The sequence below is a fragment of the Camelina sativa genome, chromosome 17 (assembly GCF_030686135.1).
Source record: "Camelina sativa cultivar CO46 ecotype springtype chromosome 17, ASM3068613v1".
Taxonomy (NCBI): domain Eukaryota; kingdom Viridiplantae; phylum Streptophyta; class Magnoliopsida; order Brassicales; family Brassicaceae; genus Camelina; species Camelina sativa.
The window spans coordinates 1,165,507-1,188,957 of NC_141896.1; the positions used below are offsets into that span (position 1 = coordinate 1,165,507).

The 23,451-nt window shown below is 33.5% G+C and overlaps 2 protein-coding genes and 1 pseudogene across 3 annotated transcripts; 2 read left to right on the top strand and 1 right to left on the bottom strand.

The window, feature by feature from the left end:
- Window positions 1–3,951: 3,951 nt before the first annotated feature.
- On the top strand, window positions 3,952–5,983 carry LOC147923229 (uncharacterized). Of its 2 annotated transcripts, XR_015587489.1 has the most exons (5): window positions 3,952–4,461; window positions 4,590–4,757; window positions 4,873–5,076; window positions 5,400–5,502; window positions 5,705–5,983. XR_015587489.1 is itself a non-coding variant. In XM_087496626.1 (4 exons), exons 1-3 carry the CDS (start codon window positions 4,141–4,143, stop codon window positions 5,074–5,076), a joined length of 693 nt encoding a protein of 230 aa, XP_087352752.1. In that variant the 5' UTR covers window positions 4,022–4,140; the 3' UTR covers window positions 5,705–5,983. The 2 variants fall into 2 exon arrangements, 1 of the variants encoding a protein (XP_087352752.1); XM_087496626.1 differs by lacking the exon at window positions 5,400–5,502 and having other exon boundaries at window positions 4,022–4,461.
- A 6,343-nt stretch (window positions 5,984–12,326) lies between these two features.
- On the top strand, window positions 12,327–13,866 carry LOC104761066 (uncharacterized). The gene is made up of 4 exons (XM_010484106.3): window positions 12,327–12,772; window positions 12,917–13,078; window positions 13,220–13,418; window positions 13,657–13,866. The coding sequence occupies exons 1-4, from the start codon at window positions 12,458–12,460 to the stop codon at window positions 13,659–13,661; spliced, it is 681 nt and encodes a 226-aa protein (XP_010482408.2). The 5' UTR covers window positions 12,327–12,457; the 3' UTR covers window positions 13,662–13,866.
- Window positions 13,867–14,114: 248 nt separating this feature from the next.
- Window positions 14,115–15,591, bottom strand: LOC104754491 (uncharacterized; annotated as a pseudogene).
- Window positions 15,592–23,451: the final 7,860 nt, after the last annotated feature.

The window sequence follows — 23,451 nt, forward strand, 5'->3', positions numbered from 1 at the left end:
GGCCCCAAATGGTTGAGTAACCATGAGAGTAACTGCCAGTAAAGATGCTCTAACAATTTTTTTTTTTTTTGGGACAAAACTACTAGTACTAGTGTACAAAAACCGAGAACGACAAGTAAGCTTCTTTTTTTTGTTTTAATGTTATATACATATGTTATACTAGTAAGTGTAACATATAGCTTGATTTTTTCTTTCTTAGTATAACGGAATCGTCACAGAATATTAATTGATATTTTTCTGTGATCGTTTTTTATCAGCTATGTCTGTAGGATTAATCTATGTTGTTAACTGTGCCTACTAGGCTACAACTTCTAACTTGATGTTAAAATTTCACTTTCAATTCATCATTTAAGTAGCTTACATATTAGCAAATACGTTAGGTTTTTTTTTTTGGTATGAAAAGCAAATTTTTTTTTGGTATGAAAAGCAAATTTGATAGGTAACCTCGGACGGGTTGTTGTATTCCAATGTTCTAGTCAAAACTCAAATAGGTAGACCAATCAGTTTCCTTGGAACCTTGGAAAAACAAATCCAGCTTTTGATCACCCATTCACCCTCATAGAAACAAAACCACATTTCTGGTGGATAACCGAGAAAACTCACGTGTCTTATATTTGTTGCTAAAGCTGTCACCGTCAGTCCTAGTGGCAAGAAAACAAATTATTTAATGTTTTTTCCTAATATTTTATTATCTAGTACTCTCTCTGTTTTAATATATATGATGTTTTAGCCTCTTTTCTTTGTTTCAAAATATAAGATGTCTTGTAACTTTCCATGTAAATTTTAATATATATTTAATAATCTGTAATTATTACTTATGCAGTCTTCTTTATTATTGGTTGAATCTTTTTTAATTGAAATATATATGATATTTTTTAAAAGAAAAGTAAATTATCTTAATATGTGTGCTTTACCTTAAGCATTCTATATTTTGAAATGAGAGGAATAATATTTAATAAAGACAAAATCTAAACGAAATAATAGTTTGTCTAATGTGAAAGGTTAATTCTTTTAAATATTACGTGTAGGGGAATATTCAAAGCACAGTATTAAATGCATCAGCCGAACTCGACATGAGTAACACAATTGATCAGAGGTGGTATATGTGGGAGAATCATATGAGGCTAGCGTTTTGTGTGTTGCTTCTGTTTATTGTCATCTAATTCTTTTAGTCGATACAATTCCTCGAATGATTATGTGTGTTTCTCCTTTTATAATTGCAGATTGATGGTCTCCCGCCCGTGAGCTTTACCAGTTTCCGATATAAAAAAAAACCTTTGATGAGAACTCGATTTACTTATGTTGTGTATAAGGTTTGTTTGTAGTTAATGTTTGTACTTATGTATGGGTTAAGTTATAAAACAAGAAAATGAGTAAGACCTTTATATGCATAGTCTTTTTTTTTTGGTCATCTGGAATTTTATTAGAACATGTTTTGGAACCAAGATTACATATGCCCAAAAGAGGGACGCTTAAGCTGGCGGACAACTAGAAGTCCCCAGAGTCAACTGCCGAAGGAAAAGAAAAACTCCGGAAACTAAGCCCTATCAAAGGGAAACCATAAACTGAACTAGATATACAAACAGATAATATCGAAACCAAATCGAAAGACGACGACTCCTTAAACAAAGAGCAGAGATAACAAGGCAAAACCTTAAAAATGGAAGAAATAAGATAGCCGAGAAACTTCTTCTTCTGAAACACCTGCGCATGCGGTTTATCACGGCCGCCCAAGGCCAACCCGTAGATAACACCTACCTCCTCCTATCATGGTGAGAGCCAATCTCTCGAGAACAAGGACATCATAACCCGGCAAGCAAAGAGCACTCATAGATGTTCATAGAGACTCAAACAAAACTCCCAGATGCGACGACGACAACTGATGCGTCTCATTACGTCTAACTAGAATCCTTCAAAAGGCGATCATATCTAAACAGATCATGAAGGCAGGGACAAGGAGCAAAGCAAAACTTCTCAAAGTTAACACACGCCGCGAACACCAAGAACAAGAAAACACTGCAAGCTTTGAAGACTACCAACCAACACTAAGAACGAAACCTCTGCTAAGAAAGGAGCCGAGCCTAACAGGAACCACAAGCTGAAACAAGGAGACAAGGTCTGGGAGAAAAGGCAAAAGCTGAACGGATCTGATAAGGATCCTCAGCCATCCCCTATTTGCGGCATAAAAATGAAAGAAGCACAAGACCAGCAACAAAATCTGAGACAGGAACAAGCAAACCACAACGGCAATTATTTTCCAAATCCAACCGTTGATCTAAGATCCGGCATCATCATCCTTACTTGTAATCAGAAATCTTCACAGACATGGCTAATCTGACCGCTTCCTCAACACAAACACAAATCAGAACCTCAAACAACCTTAATGGCTCCCCAAACGAAGACCCAACAAGACTGCAAACGACACTAAACACCTCACAAGAGATAACACTAAAAGGAATCAGGAGAAGATGGGGAGATCAGCTTACTCAAAAATGAGACAACAAGAGCCCATGGCCACAAAACCGAGAAGAACCCCCTAATAGACCAGAACCATGCCGGATCTAACAAGGCAAAAGAAACTCCTCTTTGAACCACTGGGGGAAGACGAACAAAGCTCAAAAGCCGAGCAAGCCTCACCGTGAAGAACCAACTCATTCATTGAGCACACCAACAACATCATCAAACCTCCAGATCTAGCCGAGAAACACAAACGAGAACAAATAAACAGAGCAAAGGGACCCTCTCACGGTTATGGCGAAGAGCCGGTCATCAGAGAAGGCAAACGGAGAGACTGGTTTTCTTGGCGGCTGGGGCGAACTTGGGCGAGATTCTCTTAAGGTTTCTTTTTAGAATATCTTTTTAGAACTTGGGCGAACTTGACCTTTATATGCATAGTCAATTATGCATTTTCTCTCTGCCTCTAATTGTGAATCTAGTAGTATTATATATAGTCAATTAAAAGCATTTCTTATAAATGCATTTATATATGTCACACAACGTAGTGTCTACTAGAAATTGAATGATTTATTTAGCTCAAGCCAACTTAATGGTTAATAAATTCAACCTGTCAATTTTATATTTCCACGGACAGTTAATAACAAAATGACATATATTCCTATATTCTAACAAATGTGAAATGTGATTAATTAGCTGATAACACGAACTAGTATTATTCAATACGATCACCAATCTTGTTTTAATTATTTTGGTAAACACGGAAAAGTAGACTTGTAGACAGATCAATTCCTTGGAACATTGGGGAAACAAATACAGCTTTTGATACACAAATTATTACTACTTCTCTATGCATGTATGCAGCATTAATGTACAATTTTTTTATATATCTTTTATTGATCATTGGTTTGTTCTCAGTTTTTTTTGGTTGAATTACGTTAAGTAAATAACAAAATGATGTTTTTTGTACAAAAATAGTTTCTTAATCTATGTGTAAAAAAAACTACATTTAATGTATACTGAACAAAAAAAAAAGATGGAGCCTTAGTTAAAGTTTTTTATTTTATTTTATCCAAAGCACAGCATTAGTAATTTAGTACTATAGGGTAAGTATATAGAGCCTCTCTAGATATCTCTAGTACTACTCGAGTGGCCTTAATTTGTGTATGGACTATGGAGTTCTGAGTGTGGAGGTGCCTCGAGAAATACTTTAAATCAAGTAAATCAAACGTGAATTTTACACTATTATAATTAAATCCGTACTTAGATCCTGTCCGAAAGAGCTGCAAGGTTATCAATGTATTGTCCTTTTAAGGATAATACATTTGAACATGTATTTTAATATTACGAGAAAAAAATCCGACCGTTTCATTACACAAGCTCATTAATTAATGTTCTGGTCCTCTGTGTATATGTGTACTTTTCAAAAAGTAAAAACGTTTGCGTGCAAGATACAACTTCTTCTTTATTAATCCCGGTCCAAAATAAAAATACTGAAATATTAGGAAAAAGACAACTTAGAAAAACCAAACGCGAGGGCACTATTGTCAAAAGCCACGTTTGGGAGAGGTGGAGGATTAAGTATCGTCGTCTCTTCTTCTAGGTTGTGCGGCTCATAGATTTCTCTCTCTGAATCTCTCTCTCTAGGGTTTTTTTTTTTTTTTTTTTTTTACTTGAGAAAAAAGAATGGATCCCAAATCCAGCGATGTCGATACTAGTGAAGAAGCAAATCTAGAGACGCCGAGATCCCTCCATACTGCTGAAGAACTAAAGTCCAGGCCAGATTTTGAGAGATTCATTAAAAGATTCGCCAAGATTGGTTTCAAGGTGCTGGAAAAGGACGAGATTTCCACGTCTAGCGAGGAAGAAGAAGAGGACGAGGATAAGGACAGCGTGGAAAGCGATCAGGAATGGGATGTTGATAGTTTCGAGGGTTGTGAATACGAATCTGATCCTGAAGAGTCTGAGGATTGGCGTCGCTACGTGCGCCAATGTTACAAAAGCCAGGTCTGTTATGTCTGGTCCCTTTTATCTCTGATTATATATATTAGGGTAGATCCCTTGGAATTTATAATCGCATTTTGGTAGAGCTAGGGGAGTGTAACTCTTGGGTTAATTCTTGTTATGATCATCAGGGTTTCGATGTGCCACTAGATTACCTTCCGAAGCCGGATTCGGGTCGAATATACAGTGGATTCAAACCCCTTCGACTTGATGAATACTTTAGTCCGCCCAACCTCACAGGGCGTCAGTACATGGAAAACATGCTCAAAGTCGTCATTGCCAAACACAACGAAACAAAGGCTTGTTTTCTACACTTACAGTTTCTTTTTTCTTTTTCTTGTGATCCACACCACACACTCTCTCTCTGTTTTATGTAACTAGAACCTAACTGCATTTGTCTTTGTGTATATATAGAAGAAGAATTTGGTGCTGGACCATATCGTGAGGGCCGTTGTGATACTGGGAGGTATGGTCAAAGCATACATAACGTTCATGGCTAGAGAAACTCCCGAGGGAGAGCTCGTGGAGTATCAGGGCAAAGCTGAATGGAAGGTCTGGCAGAGAAACTTCCATCCACTCCTCTGCAGACCAGCCTCTAAGCAGAGACAGTTGCCCTAGGTATAATATATATATACTACTCTGTTAATTTGGTACTTCTCTGTATATACATCCATCTTTATCAGTGTCATCTCTCTAGTTCCATATAAAAGTGAAATATACGATTTGCCAAGAACATCATATATATTCGCATGCCTGTTGAAATATATAGTGAAAATTAGGTATATTTTGCTCGGTTTGGTACTTCCCTATAGAGTATACATCCATGTTTATCAGTGTCATCTCTCTAGTTTAGATATAAGATTTTCCTATTTGGCGTGTTTAACGAGGATTTTGAGAAGTATGTACATGCTTATGCATATATATGTGTGCGTCTATCGCAGGTACTTCGTGATCGCAAACGCGATTGTGAGCGTTTATAGCTTTCTCGTTCTCTTTCTACCAAAAGAGAGTTTATTGTGGAAGTTCGTAGTTGTGTTAGACTTGGTAATCCCCTATATACTACATCTCTATGCTAGCAATTTTTTTTTTTTTTTTATTGGTACCTAAAATGTTATCATAAACGGCAATTAGAGGAGTGCACGAAATATAAATTTTTTGATATAAACATACTAATATAATGTAGAATTTGTTAGAATCATGATTACATATTATTGATTCAAACAACTTATAATGATCTCTGTTATAGCTTAACTTATCAGCGGCAGTGGCGGTGGCACAAGTGGGAAAAAGAGGAAACGCAAACGCAGGTTGGTTGCCAATTTGCGGCCAAGTACCGAGATTCTGCGATCAGATAACCGGAGCATTAATCGCCGGTTTAGTCGCATTGGTTCTTTACGTTTTCTTGCTCATCTTCTCCATTCACCATGTTGTCGATCCTTTTCTTCTTCGAAAATCTTGTATCGAATAATAATATTAATTTTAAGGATAAAATATTCATAGAAAATATATGTATTTATTTTCGTGATTTTGAATGTTGTTTATTTTTTTGTTTGCTCACTTTTCTTGATCACTTAAACAATTAAAATATATTTATCCAATATTAATATGACAAGGAAAAAGGGGTTGTATATGTAGTATTCATATTACTTTTGTTTTTTTTCGATTTATATTTGTATTCTAATACGACATCTTTATATTCGAACTCTTTTTTTTTTGTCATGTTAAGTAATGGTCAATAAAATTTGAACATTCTTAATTAATTAATTAGAATTGTGATACATATCATCTCAGCCGATTACCAATTTATTTTACTGTTAATTTTGTGTTGACTCAAAAGACTATTTCATGGCTCAGTCCTGAAAGTGTACACGTATTAATTTTTTTTTTAGTGTAAAGGATAACTAGAATAGTAACATATAACTGTAAGCCATGGCAAAGAAATATATATATTTTTTTTTATGGCAAAGAAATATTCATCCCATCTTTTGCAGACCTTCAGCTCTTAAAGGTAACGCTGACCAATTACTAGCTTGTTTATATATTTCATCTCCGATGTGTAATGGTTGAGGAGATCGTATTCACAGTAAATACTGAATGTGGTTAATCATTGTTTTCGTGTAATATGTATTAAATGCATCAGCCGAACTCGACAACAATTGATCAGAGGTGGTATATGTGGGAGCTAGAATCATAGTATGAGGCTAGCTTCTGTTTTGTTGTCATCTGATTCTTTTAATCGATACAATTCCTCGAATGATTATGTGTGTTTCTCCTTTTCTAATTGCAGATTGATTGTGTCCGCCCGTGAGCTTTCCCAAATGCAACTAGTTAATTCCGATTAATAAAACCCTATGATGAGAACTCGGTTTAAATGCATAGTCCAGTTACGCATTTTCTCTCTCTCCCTCTAATTTTGAATCTATTATACATAGTCAATTAAAAGCATCTCTTATATATGCATTTATGCATGTCATACAACGTAGTGTATACAAGAAAATGAATGATTTATTTAGTTCAAGCCAATTTAATGGTTAATAAATTCAACCTGTCAATTTTATTTTTCCTCTCCACGGACAGTATATAACAAAGCGACAATGTGAAATGCGATTATAAGCTGATAACACGAACTATTCATACACTCACCAATCTTAGGGCTTGATTGTAAAACTTATAGTAGAACATTAACATTATGCAACATAAACAGCATAAGCTGTATGCTTTGATTAATATAACACATTTAGTTGATTGGTGGAGCAATGAGTATTAAATATCATATATATATTTATATTTAATATTGTATATGATATTAACTAAATATATATAATTTAAATATGTTTCATTAAAAACTAATAATCACTCATTGCTATGTAATATTTTAAAAATATTTTCACATATTTAATAAATATTATAAATTGATATATATATATATGTGTAGTTTAATCATTTTAAATATATATATATAATGTAACACATTAATTACAAAATAATTAATATATATTATAATTTTTTTTGTAAAACATTATATCTATACTTACATTTTTAATTTTAATAATTTTTAAAAAATATATAATATAACACATTAAACTAAAATAAAACAATAATATATCATAATGTATTAAATAAATTATTAAATTATTTTAAATAATAACATTAATAAGTTTCTCATACATATTATCTTATAACAAATAAATTTATTTTTATGAAATCATAATTTTTTATATGTTTACAAAATAAATTAATTATACAAAATTATTTTAATATATATTAATATTAGTTAAATGCTTGGCAAATGCTTTTTTTTTTTAGATAAATGCTTGACAAATGCTTCAAATGAGAGTATCTACAGTCTTATAGACTCTTCTGATAAATGTTGATTGGATGATAAAATTTTAAAAAAAACTAATTCATGTGTTCTTCCAATCAAAGCCTTATAAATTACAAAAGGGATAGTTTTCGACTTTTCACTAAGAAAAGCGCAACAATGTTCAAAACTCTTGATCAACCACAATAAAATCATGGATAAACCACAATAACTCCTCAGTTGTCGTCGATGAAGATGCAGTCGTAATCATTCACTCCCCAGTTTTCTCCCCAGCGGTTATGGATGAGGAAAAACAGTTTATGATAATCTTTTGTGTAACCATATCCTACAATTAGGACCATGTGAGATGATGCTTGTACCCATCTGCAGCCTATAAACTCTTGTAAATTAATCAATAGCAGAGTGAGAGATACTTTATTTTTATTAATCAAGGACGTGGTAAATTTTTTTGTTACTAACCTTCTTAAGCGACTGGAATTCATTATCACCGACGTCAAAAGAAATGACTACATGTGAGAAATCGAGCCTCTCACTAATAAATTCGGCTGAAGCATTTTCTTTTTTATTGAAAAATCTTTCATTTCTCATGACATCAGGAGCGTCCTGCCTAATTTATTTTCAAATAACAAAACAATCAGATGTTCTCTAATGTAAAAAGAAAATACAGTTTTGACTCTTTTAAAAAATAGATATATTCTCATTGTCATTAAACACCAAACCAATTTGATTATATATGATCTAATTACCAATAAAAAACTAGGTCGGCTTATTTGCATAATATATAGTAAAATATAAACTTAAACGGAATATATATATATAATTACATATCTTGCTACTTCCGGCAGTGCTACCGACCGTTAGTAATCCTTTATCTCTCATATGAGCGATATATGTTCTTAAGTTCTAAACTTACTAATTTTTTGGTAACGTTTTGGTCACCAAAAATTCTATGATTGGTCTCATATATTATTTTACAATCATTAATTGGTGAAAGCAAAAGATCTTTCCCATTAAAATAAACATGAAACTTACGACAATATGGTCAGTACAAGATAATAAAATACCTTTGTAGTGATTAACTATTATGTTTAATTACTATTTGTTCAAGGTATTGGAAATTCTAAAACTGATGCAAATTCCTAAATGATACACTATAAATTAGTATGTAAGATTGTAAAAGTGATGCAAAGTCTTAAATGATAATTTATGGTTAACATAAAAACTGGAAATTCTCATACTTCTCCAAAACTAACTTGAATTTAATTTCAGAATTTAAAGAAAATAATTATAGTTTATTATTTTATGTAAAACTGATGAAAAGAATATGATTTAATTAGAACGTATTATATCAGATGACCCAGTTACCTCCAATTTCTTTTGACTGTTACTTTTTGGCTTCCTACTACTTTATTGAAGTGTAAATTCTTATTTTTTTTTTTATTAAACTACTCCACATATTAAGTTTCTGCGTGTATCATGTGTCTGTCTAGCTAAATTTCCAAGTTTATTTTTTTTTTATTTTTTTACAAAATTATTGCAAATTCAAAGCATCTGAAAGTATATTCTGTGTAAAACAAATGAAAAATTATTGCAAATATGAAGCAAAATTAAATTAGCATGTAAACTGAAAAGAATATGAAATCTAACTGAAGGAATTATTATACACCATAACTTTTTATTTATTTATTTTGTTAAATGGCATATACACCATTGTAATATAACAACGTAGTCGCGAAATTGCATATAATGAAAGTGAATAACCCCAACAACTACGTTTGTCTCGTGGTGGATCTTATGAACACAGCTGCAGTTTTCACTAATATTCCTTTGCATACCAATTTTCATTAATACTATCTAAGAACATAAGTAATATGACATATCAATTATTGAAGATGCTAAAACTTAGTCATTTTTTTGTGTGGATACGAACCCTTATTTAGCTAATGGATCTGAACTAATAAATAATTCCCAACGCTCTAGTCACACTCTTGACATTTCAAATGAACCCTTGCAACCTTTTAGACTGAATTACTAATGAAAGGGGGTTATATTACGTATCTGAGAGAAAATAAAGTTTGTCAAATGGAATTATGAAAAATAGTTAAACTTTGTTTCTATCCTAAGCTGAACATAAAGCGGACCATAACTGTTATATGTTATTGATATAATCATAAAAGAATTGTAGTTTATAGCTTTTTTTTAATCATCCTCAAGCCTAAATAGTTAAATTTGATCATACGACCTGGTATTAAGACTCTTACAACTTGTTTTTAACTTAGTAGAAAAAGAAGATTAAGAAATATATTTGTTTTAAAAAATGTAAACCCAAACATAGATTAGGCTTGGAAAACGATCATTTATTCTTCTATATAAACTGGTCTTTGTTCTTTGAACTCTTATTTTTCTGTCATGTTAAGTTATTGTTAATTAAATTTGAACCTTCTTAATTAATTAGAATTGTGTTACATATCACCTCACCCGATTACGAATTTATTTATTGTAAACTTCTAATGACTCAAAAGACTATTTCATGGCTTAGCCCTGACCGTCGTCAGGATACAAATATAAGTCGAGAAAAAACAAAAGATATATTAACATATACAACCCCATTTTCCTGTCATATGGATATTGAATGAATATATTTCTAATTGTTTAAGTAATTAAGTGATCAAGAAAAGCGAATAGTGAAATCAGTTTACTGTGCCTACTAGGCTACAACTTCTAACTTGATGTTAAAAATTCACTTTCAATTCATCATTTAAGTAGCTTACATATTTAGCAAATATGTTAGGTTTTTTTTTTTTTTTTTTTTTTTTTTTTTTTTTTTTATGTGTATGCAAAGCAAATTTGATAGGTGACCTCGGACGGGTTGTTGTATTCATATCGTTCTAGTCAAAACTCAATAAGTAGACGAATCAGTTTCCTTGGAACCTTGGAAAAACAAATCCAGCTTTTGATCACCCTCATAGAAACAAAACCACGTTTCTGGTGGATAACCGAGAAAACTCACGTCTCTTAATTTGCTGTCACCGTCAGTCCTACTGGCAAGAAAACAAATTATTTAATGATTTTTTTTTTTCCTGTTTTCCAACTAATATTATTTTATCATCTAATATTTTTAATAAACACAAAATCTAAGAGAAATGCACTGTATTAAATGCATCAGCCAAAGAAATGCACTGTTTTATACTATAAAAGTTTGTCTAATGCACTGTATTAAATGCATCAGCCAAAGTCGACATGAGTAACAATTGATCAGAGGTGGTATATGTGGGAGAATCATATGAGGCTAGCGTTTTGTGTGTTGCTTCTGTTTATTGTCATCTGATTCTTTTAGTCGATACAATTCCTCGAATGATTATGTGTGTTTCTCCTTTTATAATTGCAGATTGATGGTGTCCGCCCGTGAGCTTTCCCAAATGCAACTAGTTTCTGATTAATAAAACCCTATATATGATGAGAACTCGATTTACTTATGTTGTGTAAGTAAGGTTTATTTGTAGTTAATGTTTACACTTATGTATGGGTTTAGGGTTAAGTTATTAAAAAAAGAAGGTATAGTGACTATAGTCAATCATGCATTTTCTCTCTGCCTCTAATTTAATTTAAATCCTACTATCATACATAATAGTCAATTAAAAGCATTTCTTATATATGCATATGTCATACAACGTAGTGTCTACGAGAGAAATTGAATTATTTTGTTTAGTTCAAGCCAACTTCATGGTTGATAAGTTCAACCTGTCAATGTTATTTTTCCACGGACAATAAATAACAAAGTGACAATGTGAAATGTGGTGATTAATAAAGCTGATAAGACGAACTATATTAATTATTTTGGTACCGACGGATAAAGTTGTAGTGTAGACTTGTAGACAGATCAATTCCTTGGAACCTTGGGAAAACAAATACAGCTTTTGATATCTGATAGTCATAGTCTCTCATACAAAAACAAAGTACCCTTTTTGGTTGACAACTTAGAAAACGCAGGGTAACAACATTTCACGTCTCTTTTAACTGTTAGTTTAAAACAAATTACTCCTTCCGTTTTCGAGATATTTTTTCTTCTGGAAATTATAAGTGATGTTCTCACCTTTTATACACAAAATTATTACTACTTCTCTACGCACGTATGCAACATTAATGTAGCTCTTTTTTTTTTTTCTTTTTTTTAAATGTTATATTGATCACTGGTTTGTTCTCAGTTTTTTTGGTTGAGTTATGTTAATAAGCAAACAACAAAATTATGTTTTTTTTTTTTTTTGTTTTTTTTGTAAATAAATAGTTTCTTAATCTTTGTGTGGAAAAAGAAACTACAGAAACCTTAAACATAAAATGCATACTGAAACAAAAAAAAATAAGGAATAAAATTGTTCTGTCAGTCTACTACTACTACTTGGAAGCAAAAAATAAGGTATACTATACTCTTTCTTTAACTTAGGCCGTCGTTTGGTTTACTATAATTCAACCGATAAAATTATAGTAAACCAACTACTATGTGGGCTAAACCGAATATAGGGAGGACGATGGTAATATCGTAAATAGTTGAAGTTACGAGGGGGCGAATTAGAAATTGTTAGTATTATCATTATGTGTGGTCGTCCTCTGAGAAATTGAAATCGACAAAAAAAAATCGAACCAATCTAGCTAGGGTTTTTTTTTTTTGAATCTCTCTCAATGTCCATGGATCTCAGTTTAAGCACCGAGCCCGAGGTGATGCAAACCATGGATGCATCTTTGACGGATCTGTCTTCGCTTTGTGGCCAGAAACGCAAGGCCGAAACGATTTTACCGGCGGAAGAAGAAGAAGAAGAAGAAGAAGAAGAAGAAAGCGGGAAAGGTGAGGAGGAGGAGAAGAACAGTGAAAGCGAGGACCAGGTTTGGGGTTTCGATAGTTTCGATGGCTCGGACTACGAGTCGCCTGAGGAGCCTCCCGCGGATGAAGAGGAATTTGAGGTTCGTCGATTCGTACGCCATTATCACGAGAGCCAGGTTTTTGCTTCCTTCTCTCTCTCTCTCTCTCTCTCACCCATAATATAATTCCCTGTTTCGTTAGGCACTTGGATCTTTGGATTTATGTTGGTAATAAATAAAAAAGCCTCAATCTTGTTTTATTGTGTGGGGGGGTTATTGCAGGGTTTTAAGGTGGATGAAGATATGATTCCTAAATCTCATCCTCGTCGTTATGGTGGATTACGCGCTGTCGATCTCGATGACGTCTACGTGGAGCCCCTCACGGGGCGTGACTACATGGAGATTATGGCCAATCTCGCTATTGACAAATACAACCAAGTAGAGGTTACTTTCTAATTTCTACTCTGTCTGGTCTGTCTCGTTTTTTAGTTAGTTAGTTATTAGTGTTAGTGTTATCAATCTTCAAGTCATTTTGTGTTCGTGACGGAGTCTCTTAATATATTTGTAAAATTCTTATTATAACAGAAAAAGTCTGTTACGCTTGATCATATCGTGAGGGCCGTGGATAATCTTGCCATTGGAATCAAAGGTTATATTACTTTCATGGCTAAGGAGTCTCCTGAAGGTGAACTTGTTGAGTATCAAGCCAAGGCTGAGCGTAAGCCATGGCAAAAAACTATTCATCCCATCTTTTGCAGACCTTCTTCTTCAGCTCTTAAAAAAGGTGTAATAATGCTGCTGCAAACTTGCTTGCCTTTCTCTTTGTTTTGTTCCTAATTTGATTGTATCTTATTATTATTATCATTTCTTGAAATATTTTCTGATTCGTACGCTCTAATACATATATTTTGTTGAATCATTACGGCTTTGATTTTTTTGTGTTTGCTTCTCTGTTTTTTTTTTTTTTTTTTTTTTTTTTTTTGTCATCTACTTAAACAATTCCATCTTTTCTCTAATTGCAGATTGATGTGTCGTTGAGCGCTCCCAATGCCCCAGGCCAGGTGGATTAAGTAGTTTTTTTTTCTGATGAAATAATTTAGGGAACCTCATGTAATATTTCATATTTTTATAATTTTAGAACTCTACTTATGTCTGTCTCTCTAATTAAGGTTTGTAATGACTGGGTGATTAATTATTTAAAAGGAGTCAAGACACTTATTTATTTTTTTATATATGGCCTTGCCTTCTTTCTATATCAAATCAAATCATATATACTCTTGAGATCCAATTTTTATCGAAGTAGTTGATTAGTTGGTTTACGTGTACAGGTGTAGTATATTGCTAAGTCCCGCATGCATGGATGTTGGCGACTTTTTTTCTTTCTTTTTTTTTTTAGTATAGTCAGTTAATTGTGACATAATCAAAGACAAAAAGAAAAAATGACGAATGATTTAAGCAGCAATAAGAAAACGAGGTTAAGTGAAAAAGAAGTGATCCAAGGCTCAAAATAGTGTATTAATTAAGTGAAAAAGAAAGTGATCACAAGGCTCAAAATAGTGTATTAATTAAGAACTAAAATAAAACGAAGTGGTCTTTTGAAATCAAACTAATCTGGATAAACAAGTGTCGTCTTGGAGTCCTCATCAACAAAGATCCGCCCAAAACCTTTCACACCCCATCCCTCTCCCCAACTGTTCTGAATCACAAAGAATGGTCGACCTTCTTTGGTGTAGCCGTAGGCGACAACTAAAACTGCATGCCCTCCTACTTCTTCATCTTTCAATTCTTTGGTGCTTATCTCGTAGATCTCCTAGAAAACAATAGAATTTAGTTAGTTCCATTAAATTAATTATTCTTAAACAGAGATATATATATATATATATATACCAATATTTATTTTAATCTTCACTTACATTGCCAAGGGAATAGAATGACGAGGAAGTTATATCAAACGATATCATAACGGGAGAGATATCAACTTTTGACCTGATGAAAGCGGCTGAAGGACTTTTCTCGATTGAAAAGTTCCACTTGCCATGATATCCAATCTCGCTCCCAGCCTCCGATCGATAATTCAAGTTCATAAAAAATAAAAAAATGAAACTAAATTATTTTGTGACAAGTTGAACCAAAGTTTGAATAAAGTCAACTCGTATAATAAAACTAGAAATCACAAGAGAAGAAGAAAAATTACTGTATTACAAAACAAAACTTCTGTGTGAGATACGGAACAAGTAAGTACCTTAGTAATTCCCGATTCTTTAATCTTAAGCACTCCGTGAACTGCTATATGATTGATAGCATCTTTAAGATTCTGAAGTTTCATGGATGATGAGCTCCTTCGTGGGTCTGAGTTTTGTTTCATCTTCAAATTCACCACTAGATATCTTCATGAAGGAATTTCTTGCGATCAGCTATTTTCTCTCGAGTTATGTTGTAAATAGCTTGGAGAAGGCGTGTCAATGCTATGGCCCAACAAATCGCTGCACAGAAAAATTTGGTAGCCACAATTTTAATATTCTCAACTCAAACCGCACTTATAAAAATAAATTATCATAAACAATTTAATCAAACAAACAAAAAAAAATTTTTACCTAGCGTTTGCTTCAGAACATAAGTCAACTATATCTGAATCATTCCTCCAATCTTTAGTTATTGTGCTTCCATCTCCAAATTCCTTAACATATATTATAAAGTCAGATCGATGTCAAATAAAGTATATGCATATATATGGATAGATATATAATAAACACCAAATAATCAAACTAATTCGTTTCTAATTCTTATATTATATAGTAGTATAACATTATAGAACATATTTGGAAACTCACATCGTCACTTTCAGTCAGTGCAGGAGGTTGGATGGGACCTTTCTCTCTAGCAGCAGCAGCTTGCTTCCTAATCTCATTGGGTACTTTTGGCGTTTTTGGTTTGCCCCCTAGGTCATTTTTACCCATATTTCCTGCAAAGTGCAAAATTAACAAACTTCAGTCAATTTTCCACCAAAAAAAAAAAAAAAAAAAGCAACATCAGAGAGGGGCGCACACAAATTGTTTTGTAAAAACTAACAAGGAAGAAAATTGTGCAAGGGTTAAAAAACGGAAGAAATGTTTCTATATTAAACAGATCAAACACATAATCTATATATATATATATATATATATATACACGTTGATCCAAATTAAAAAACAAATAAAAAAAAAACACACAAACACTAATTAGAAAAACCAGTTTCTCATGTAATAACCCTATTTGGTACTGGAGAAAGGAACATCGATCAGCTGAATAATTATTTGAAAAACTTTATTCGTATTTCTAATTAAACTTGTCATTCAAACAAAATGAAGATTTGTTATCCCTATAAACCGATCAAACACATATATAACCCATATTATTACACTTGGAGCAAACAAAACACACACACACACGAAGAAAAACCCCAATTTCAAAGAAAAGAATTAAAAACACCAGTTTCTCAATAACTCACATGAATGAAATCACAAAAAAAAAAAAAAAAAAAAAAAAAGTTGCTTTTGTTTCTTAAGTACTTAATATTAAAAATAAAAAATAAAGAAATGTTATATCCATAGAAATCGATCAAACACATCTGCATCTACATACCCTATGATGAGCAAACAAAACACACACGAAGAGAAAAAGAAATTTAGAAAAAAAAAAAAAAAAAAAAAAAAAACTAGTTTCTCAAGTTGGTACTGGAGAAAAGAAATCAGATCATGAAGGAAATCTCAAAAAAAAAAAGTTGTTCTTGGGAGAGAAGAAACAAACACATCTGCATCTACACATCTGCATCTACATACCCTATATATGATGAGCAAACAAAACACACACGAAGAGAAAAAGAAATTTAGAAAAGAAAAAAAAAACCTAGTTTCGCAAGTTGGTACTGGAGAAAAGAAATCAGATCATGAAGGAAATCTCAAAAAAAAAAAGTTGTTCTTGGGAGAGAAGAAGCAAACCTAGTTTCTCTCTCTCTCTCTCTCTCAGCTGGGTATCTCAGAGAAGGGGTTTTTTTAGTGTTATACTACTATAAAGGAACAACAAAAAGCATTGGATTCATTATTTTAAAAAGAAATATCATTTCTTGAGTAGGGTAAAATATCTCTGTGGGCTCCATTACTTGATGATTCATCGAACTCGCAGTACTCTTTACTCGATCAACAAAACAAACACCTCTCTCTCTCTCTCTCTCTCTATTTCTTACTTTTTTTCAACCTAGTCAAAATTAATATATAAAAATTGTTAGTCCAAAGTTATTGTTTATGTAACATTCGTAATAATCATGCATGTTTGCATTTTAAACCTAGACTGCAAAAATGTTTGGATAGAGTCTAAGAAAACATATCAATCAAATTAATTACTTGCTAGGGCCGAAATTGTTTAGGGCTGGCTATATATATATATATATATATACTCTTCTTTTAAAAATGAAATGATACTTATAACCATCTGTAATTTTGAAACACCAACCTCATTCACTTGGTATGCTTTGATGATACCACACCACTTTTAATAGTAACATGCATGTGCCTATTTATTTTGATTTGTATATGAAGGGGACTAACTTGTAATTATATGTGACGAAAGTTTATCATGTACTAATTAGTCCTGTGCATATCCTTCCAGTTCGTTGTAGATGCCATGGAGCGAGAAGTCTAGAGCGCCTCTCTATGAAATACCCCTGACACAAAAAGTAGACGGAAAATAAAACAGAAGAAATGCATGGGTCGGCATTAATTGTATACGTAATAATCATATAGTATTCTTTTTGTATTTTTCTTTCGGTTCTTTTAATTATATTGTTACTCTTTTTACATGTAACTCACTGTAAGACACGAGATTGGCTGGCAAGCAATTCCATTATATTTATTATGTAACCCCCTCTAATTACAACATCTCTATATTTAAACTCTTATTATTTTTTTTTTTTTTGTATAGAACAAATGTAATAATATTCCATATATTTTTTTTTTTTAATCTAATTTTGTATAGAACGAATGTAAAAACTTACTGTAAATTCAAAGCATCTATATATGTCAATTGGTTTTTTTTTTTTTTAGAAGAAACTAACTGAAGGAATTATTATACATAATGAAATTAATTTGTAACTTATCAACGAAGTATATTTGATTCTGTTTATCTACTGCCATTTCTCTCTCCATATATGCTTGGGGTTATCTGATTTTGGTTCACCTTTTAGGTTTACTTTTCTACTACTCTTAAAGTTAATAGAAACAAAAAAAAAATCGATCAAAGAATAAATAAATAGAAAGCATTAATTATGTACGTACGGACACGGTTTTAATATAGAGGTATTGAAAAAGCAGACTAACTTTTGTGATACTGCGTATATACCAATTTTTACGAGGGACAAATTGTTGTTGCAATTTTTATCATAGTTGTAGAGATATGTTCCAACTTGAAACAGTAAGTTGTATTGATTCAAAAGCTTGTCTACGTTGGTTTAACATGGATCTGTTTAGTCTGTTAGAAATTAGACCAGATATTGGTCTGAAGTCCATACAGGAACCGACTATGTATTAGGTATAAATACATAAGGTCAAACAGATGAAGAAAAGAGAGAGCAAAAGAGAGCTGCGCTGAACCCTAGTTCAAGCGGTTCTGAAGAGGTGAACAGAGCTAGAGAGAGATGTAGATTCTCGGTGTATCTAGGCTCAATCTCTTGTTATTCTTCTTTCATATGTTGTTCTTGTGAGACTCTATCTAGGATGTTAGATGAGTGTGAGAGGTATGTTGTAATCATAACACATATGTAACTCTTGATCTATAATGGATGTTGAGGACTCTGTTTCCTCCCCAGACGTAGCTGCTGATGCAGTGAACTGGGTTACCAAATCTCTGTGTTTCTCTGTTTATGTGTTATCTCTATTTCCGTGTTTAAAGCTTGGGTTAGATCCATCAATCAGTACTTGATTGAATACAAAGTTGTTGTATCGATTTACAACAAGTGGTATCAGAGCCTCAGGTTCTTGAGGGCAAGCTTTGTGAGAAAGCTTTCAGATATGTGGAGGAAAGTGATAGCTTTATATCAGATCTGAAGTTCGCAGAGAGGTGCTACAATAACATGAAAGAAGAATATGATGGCTGTTCTGGGTTTCAGAACGTTAATTTTGGAGGAAGGAAGATTCACTACATCGGATCCGATAAGATCAGATGTTTTCAGGTTTACGAACTCTGAAGGATCTACAGCTTGTCTCCTCCAATGGCTCGAGAGTTGAACATCAGTGTGATTATAGATCAAGTTATTCACTAGTGATGATGTTGATATCAATTATATGATATATTTTGAGGCTGGTACAAGAACGCTCATCCATAGAGTTTGTTCTTGATTTATGGTTCTACAACCAAACTGGAGATTTGTTTGAGGTGGAGTTAACCTCTACTTGCTTTAGGCTCAAATATTGAAGATGTCGTCTGTATCCTCTACAGTCACAAGGTCAAAGTGTGATGTTCTGAAGAGTTGTTTCTATTTGTTGATGGTCTGCATGAGTTAAGAGAATCAGAATCTTGGTATAGCACAAAAGGTTGGCTGTTGATTTTGCAAGGGATTATCCAAGATTCAATGCTGGGATTCAGGTTGTGTTTTGGTATATTCAGTTTGCTGAAGGTCTGATGCAGCTTGTGTGCGAGTTTTAGAAGTTCGAACAATCCATATGAATAGGATTCTGCTATAATGGGACGCCATAAAAAGCTTAAATTCCTATGTGTCTAAATGGTTGTCTGAGTATCAATAAGGTTTTCTGGTTCAGATCAAAGAAGAAGTTGCAGATGTGCATGAAACGGTTTCAGGTTAATCTGTTGGAAATAAGATAGGTTAGGATCTTTGAGGAAATTCAAGTCTGGCTAAGATTGGAGAAAGTGTGAAATTGATCGCAGGATTTGAGTATCAGTGTTAATGGTTAGATTCTTGTGAATCTAAGAAAGGTTCAGAGTGTTGATGATTAAGCGTTAAAGGAGATCATCAGGGAGCTGAAAGAAGTCTAAAGAAATTGGCTCAAGACTACAAGGTCTGTTGTTTGATATTATGTGGTACACGAGTGCTGAAGCAGAAGGAACATATGGGTGTTCTGTTGGAATAACATGTAAATGTGTAGTCATTGTTCAGGTTTTCTGTGGATGTTGCAGAAATTGGTCAAGCTCAGGTTACAGCTGACGTGACACATGATATTTGTGAAGATGAGTACATACTCATGGTGAAAGCTGATAAGGAAAAATCAGTGATGTGATGACTAAAGGCTTCAATTTCAAAAGAGATGAGATAACATGGTTATAGTGAAATTCAGACGTGGAAGACTCAAGGTCTTAAAGTTTGCATTTTAGGCCATCATTGTCAGTTGGACATGATGAGCAAGAGAAAAAGATGAGGTTGCATTGATAATTGGTAACTGATCAGATTGGTTGTCATCAAGGTGGAGTTTACATTTGATGATAGAAATCAATATGATTGTGTAGCTTAAACTGGATTGGTAATGTCAGTTGGAAGCTAGTTTAATCAAAAAAAATCATGTGATTATTCTTAGAATGTATCAGACATCTCACTCTGGTATATTTGCGACTAGTGCAGAAGTATACAAAGTCTTGATAATAGCAGTCAAGGTAGTATGTGAATGAGTCAATATTGTTTGAAGCTATAAGAGAGTGTGGAAATTCGCATTCAAGAGGTGTTTATCTACATGATGGAGTGTATCAGATGTCAGTGTGAATGGAACAAAGGTAAGCTGAGATGGTGATTGTCAAAACTGCTGGCTGAATATTTGTTATGTGTAGTAGATTGAACGAAGTTTTGTGTCGAAAGTCTTCCTAGCCTTAGGACGTTAGGCGGCGTGACCTGTTGGAAACAACAGCGGTGCATTTTGGGATTCAATTTATTGTTGTCATACAAATTGCTGTTGAATCGAAGACTGTTTCAGGTGTTTGGAACATATTTGATTCTAAAGTTCTGCTATGTGGTTCAGAAGGATTTTCTGAGTTAGTAAGCAGATATTTAAAGGTTTTGATTCAGTCACTAGGACAGTCTCTATGGAGTCATTCAGAACCATAGATGAAAGACTATTTGTTTTGAAGACACATAAGTGATTGTGTTGTGTCTGAGGTATTCAATCATGGAGTGATCTCTGGTATTGAAGTAAGTTACAAGGTTTTATCTGTGAAATCAGAATGAACACTTACGGTGTTAAGCATGAGATGAATGAAAGCTGAAGTGATCAAGGTGTTTTTTCCTCTGAACGAGGATCTTAGGTGACAATTGAAGTGTTTGTAGATACGGTCTCTGTAATTCATTTCAAGTGAGTTAAGTCCGTTGTGCATCTCACATGGAAACAAGTTTTATATCAAGGCTTAAAGTATTTGCAACTGATAATGCAAGTGAGTCAAATTGCATTTGTTGATCAGTTGAAGACAACTACTTGAGAAGTTGTAAGTTGTATGTTTGCATCATAAGGTGGAGTTTGAATAATCTCCTTGGTAGAAGGCTGTTGAAGGTTTGAGAAGATTTATGATGTTGTACCGAGTTGTTTGGTGGATTCTGCATATTGGTGAATGTGTTGCAGAGTTGGAGTAACACATCATGAGCTTAAGGTTTGATGTGAAGAAACTTTAAGGTATTGTCTCAGACATATCACATGTTATGATGATATGAGACATGGTTGAAGTGACTGACAGTGTGTCACAAACTGTTGGTGGTGATTCTGTTTTACCAAGATGTTTGAACCTGTGAAGTGGTTCAGGTTGATATATTAAGACATATGGTTGTAATGGGTAATCTCGGGTTATACAGTGGTATTCTGGATGTTGAGATTCTTTACATGTCTAACAAGCTCAAGAAGGTGTTGTTGTCAAGGTGTATGATCATACATGTGAGAGACAACACTTGTGGTTTGAGTTAACCCGGTTTGGTTGTAACTCAAACAGGTACAAAGAGTCGATTGAAGATCATTGGTTAAGTGGTTGTAATTTGGTTGGCTCAAGTTGTAACCGGCTCACTCTATCTATATGAGTGATAAGGAGGGTTTGTTATTGTGATAAGTTAGAATCAGAGAATTGGTTCAGGTTGAAACAATGGTGTTTCAGTATTTCTGTAGTTGATTCAAGTAAAGGTTTGATTTCTGTCTTAGTGCGCACAAGAGTATGGTGTTTGACAGAAACCATGATGAAAACTGTGTGATTGGTTAACTCATAAGTGGTTTAGCTTATGAAGTGATCTGTTGAGAGAACATGTTGTTGGTGTTGTTAACATGTTACTGTATAGCTTATGAGTGGGAATCTCATGATCAAAGCTACGAAGATGTCATACGCATGACAAGGGCGACAAAAGAGTGTCTTGAGTACTGGTTTATCTCTGAAGGAATGGACATAAGAATTGTCAAGGTTCAGGGGTCTGTGTGGTTATTCACAGAAGGATGCGTTGATGGTTGATGCAAATTTCAGGAGTTGAATTTGCTGAATTGTTTGTTGTATGAGTGTGACTTATGCAGGTTATTGAAGATTGTTTAGCCAAGTTTAGAGCTGGATTCCAAAGGTTCTATGGGGCGTGTTTCTTCAAAGTTTCAAGCTTGAATCAAGGTGGAGTTTGTTGAGATATGATCCAACTTGAAACAGTAAGTTGTATTGGATCAGAAGCTTGTCTACGTTGGTTTAACATGGGCCTGTTTAGTCTGTTAGAAATTGGGCCAGATATTGGTCTGAAGCCCATACAGGAACCGACTATGTATTAGGTATAAATACATAAGGTCAAACAAATGAAGAAAAGAGAGAGCAAAAGAGAGCTGCGCCGAACCCTAGTTCAGGCGGTTCTGAAGAGGTGAACAGAGCTAGAGAGAGATGTAGATTCTCGGTGTATCTAGGCTCAATCTCTTGTTATTCTTCTTTCATATGTTGTTCTTGTGAGACTCTATCTAGGATGTTAGATGAGTGTGAGAGGTATGTTGTAATCATAACACATATGTAACTCTTGATCTATAATGGATGTTGAGGACTCTGTTTCCTCTCCAGACGTAGCTGCTGATGCAGTGAACTGGGTTACCAAATCTCTGTGTTTCTCTGTTTATGTGTTATCTCTATTTCCGTGTTTAAATCTTGAGTTAGATCCATCAATCAGTACTTGACTGAATACAAAGTTGTTGTATCGATTTACAACAGTTATTGTACTCTATGGTTCGGTTCGTTAGCAGGTTTATTAATAGAGATTAATCGACCCAGCAACATCATCAAAACTTATATAGCATGGACCATGGTCTTCATTCTTCAATATATCCTCCATATATTCCTACACCATAGTCTTCTTTTGTTATCTATTGACTTGTTCCTCAAATTTTAATATACAACTCTGAAAAGACATTCAAAGCACCCCATACTGATCTTATTGTATTGTATATGGCATTTATGTAAATAGCTTAAATGTAGAGGTGCATAGAGTTAGGGGTTTGCTTCTGAGATGTGACATTTCCACTTTCGCGATCAGAAACTTTAAGGTAGTTTGAAAAACGAGACAATGAAAATTGTCAAATTTTGGACTTTCTTTCAAACAAGTCTTACGTGCTTTGACAATGTTTATGACCACTAATTATGACTCACTTAACCATTTGTAATATTGTTCATTACTTGTAAACGCGTATAGTTCAAATTATATCCAACGTCAACAATTCCTTCCTTTTTTTTTTGGTGGTTTTTCCCCAATTTAAATCAACACCTTACCATGTGATTAAAATTACCAGCTGTTGTAATTTACTGGATATATATATATATATATATATATATATATATATGCAAGATTCATTTTT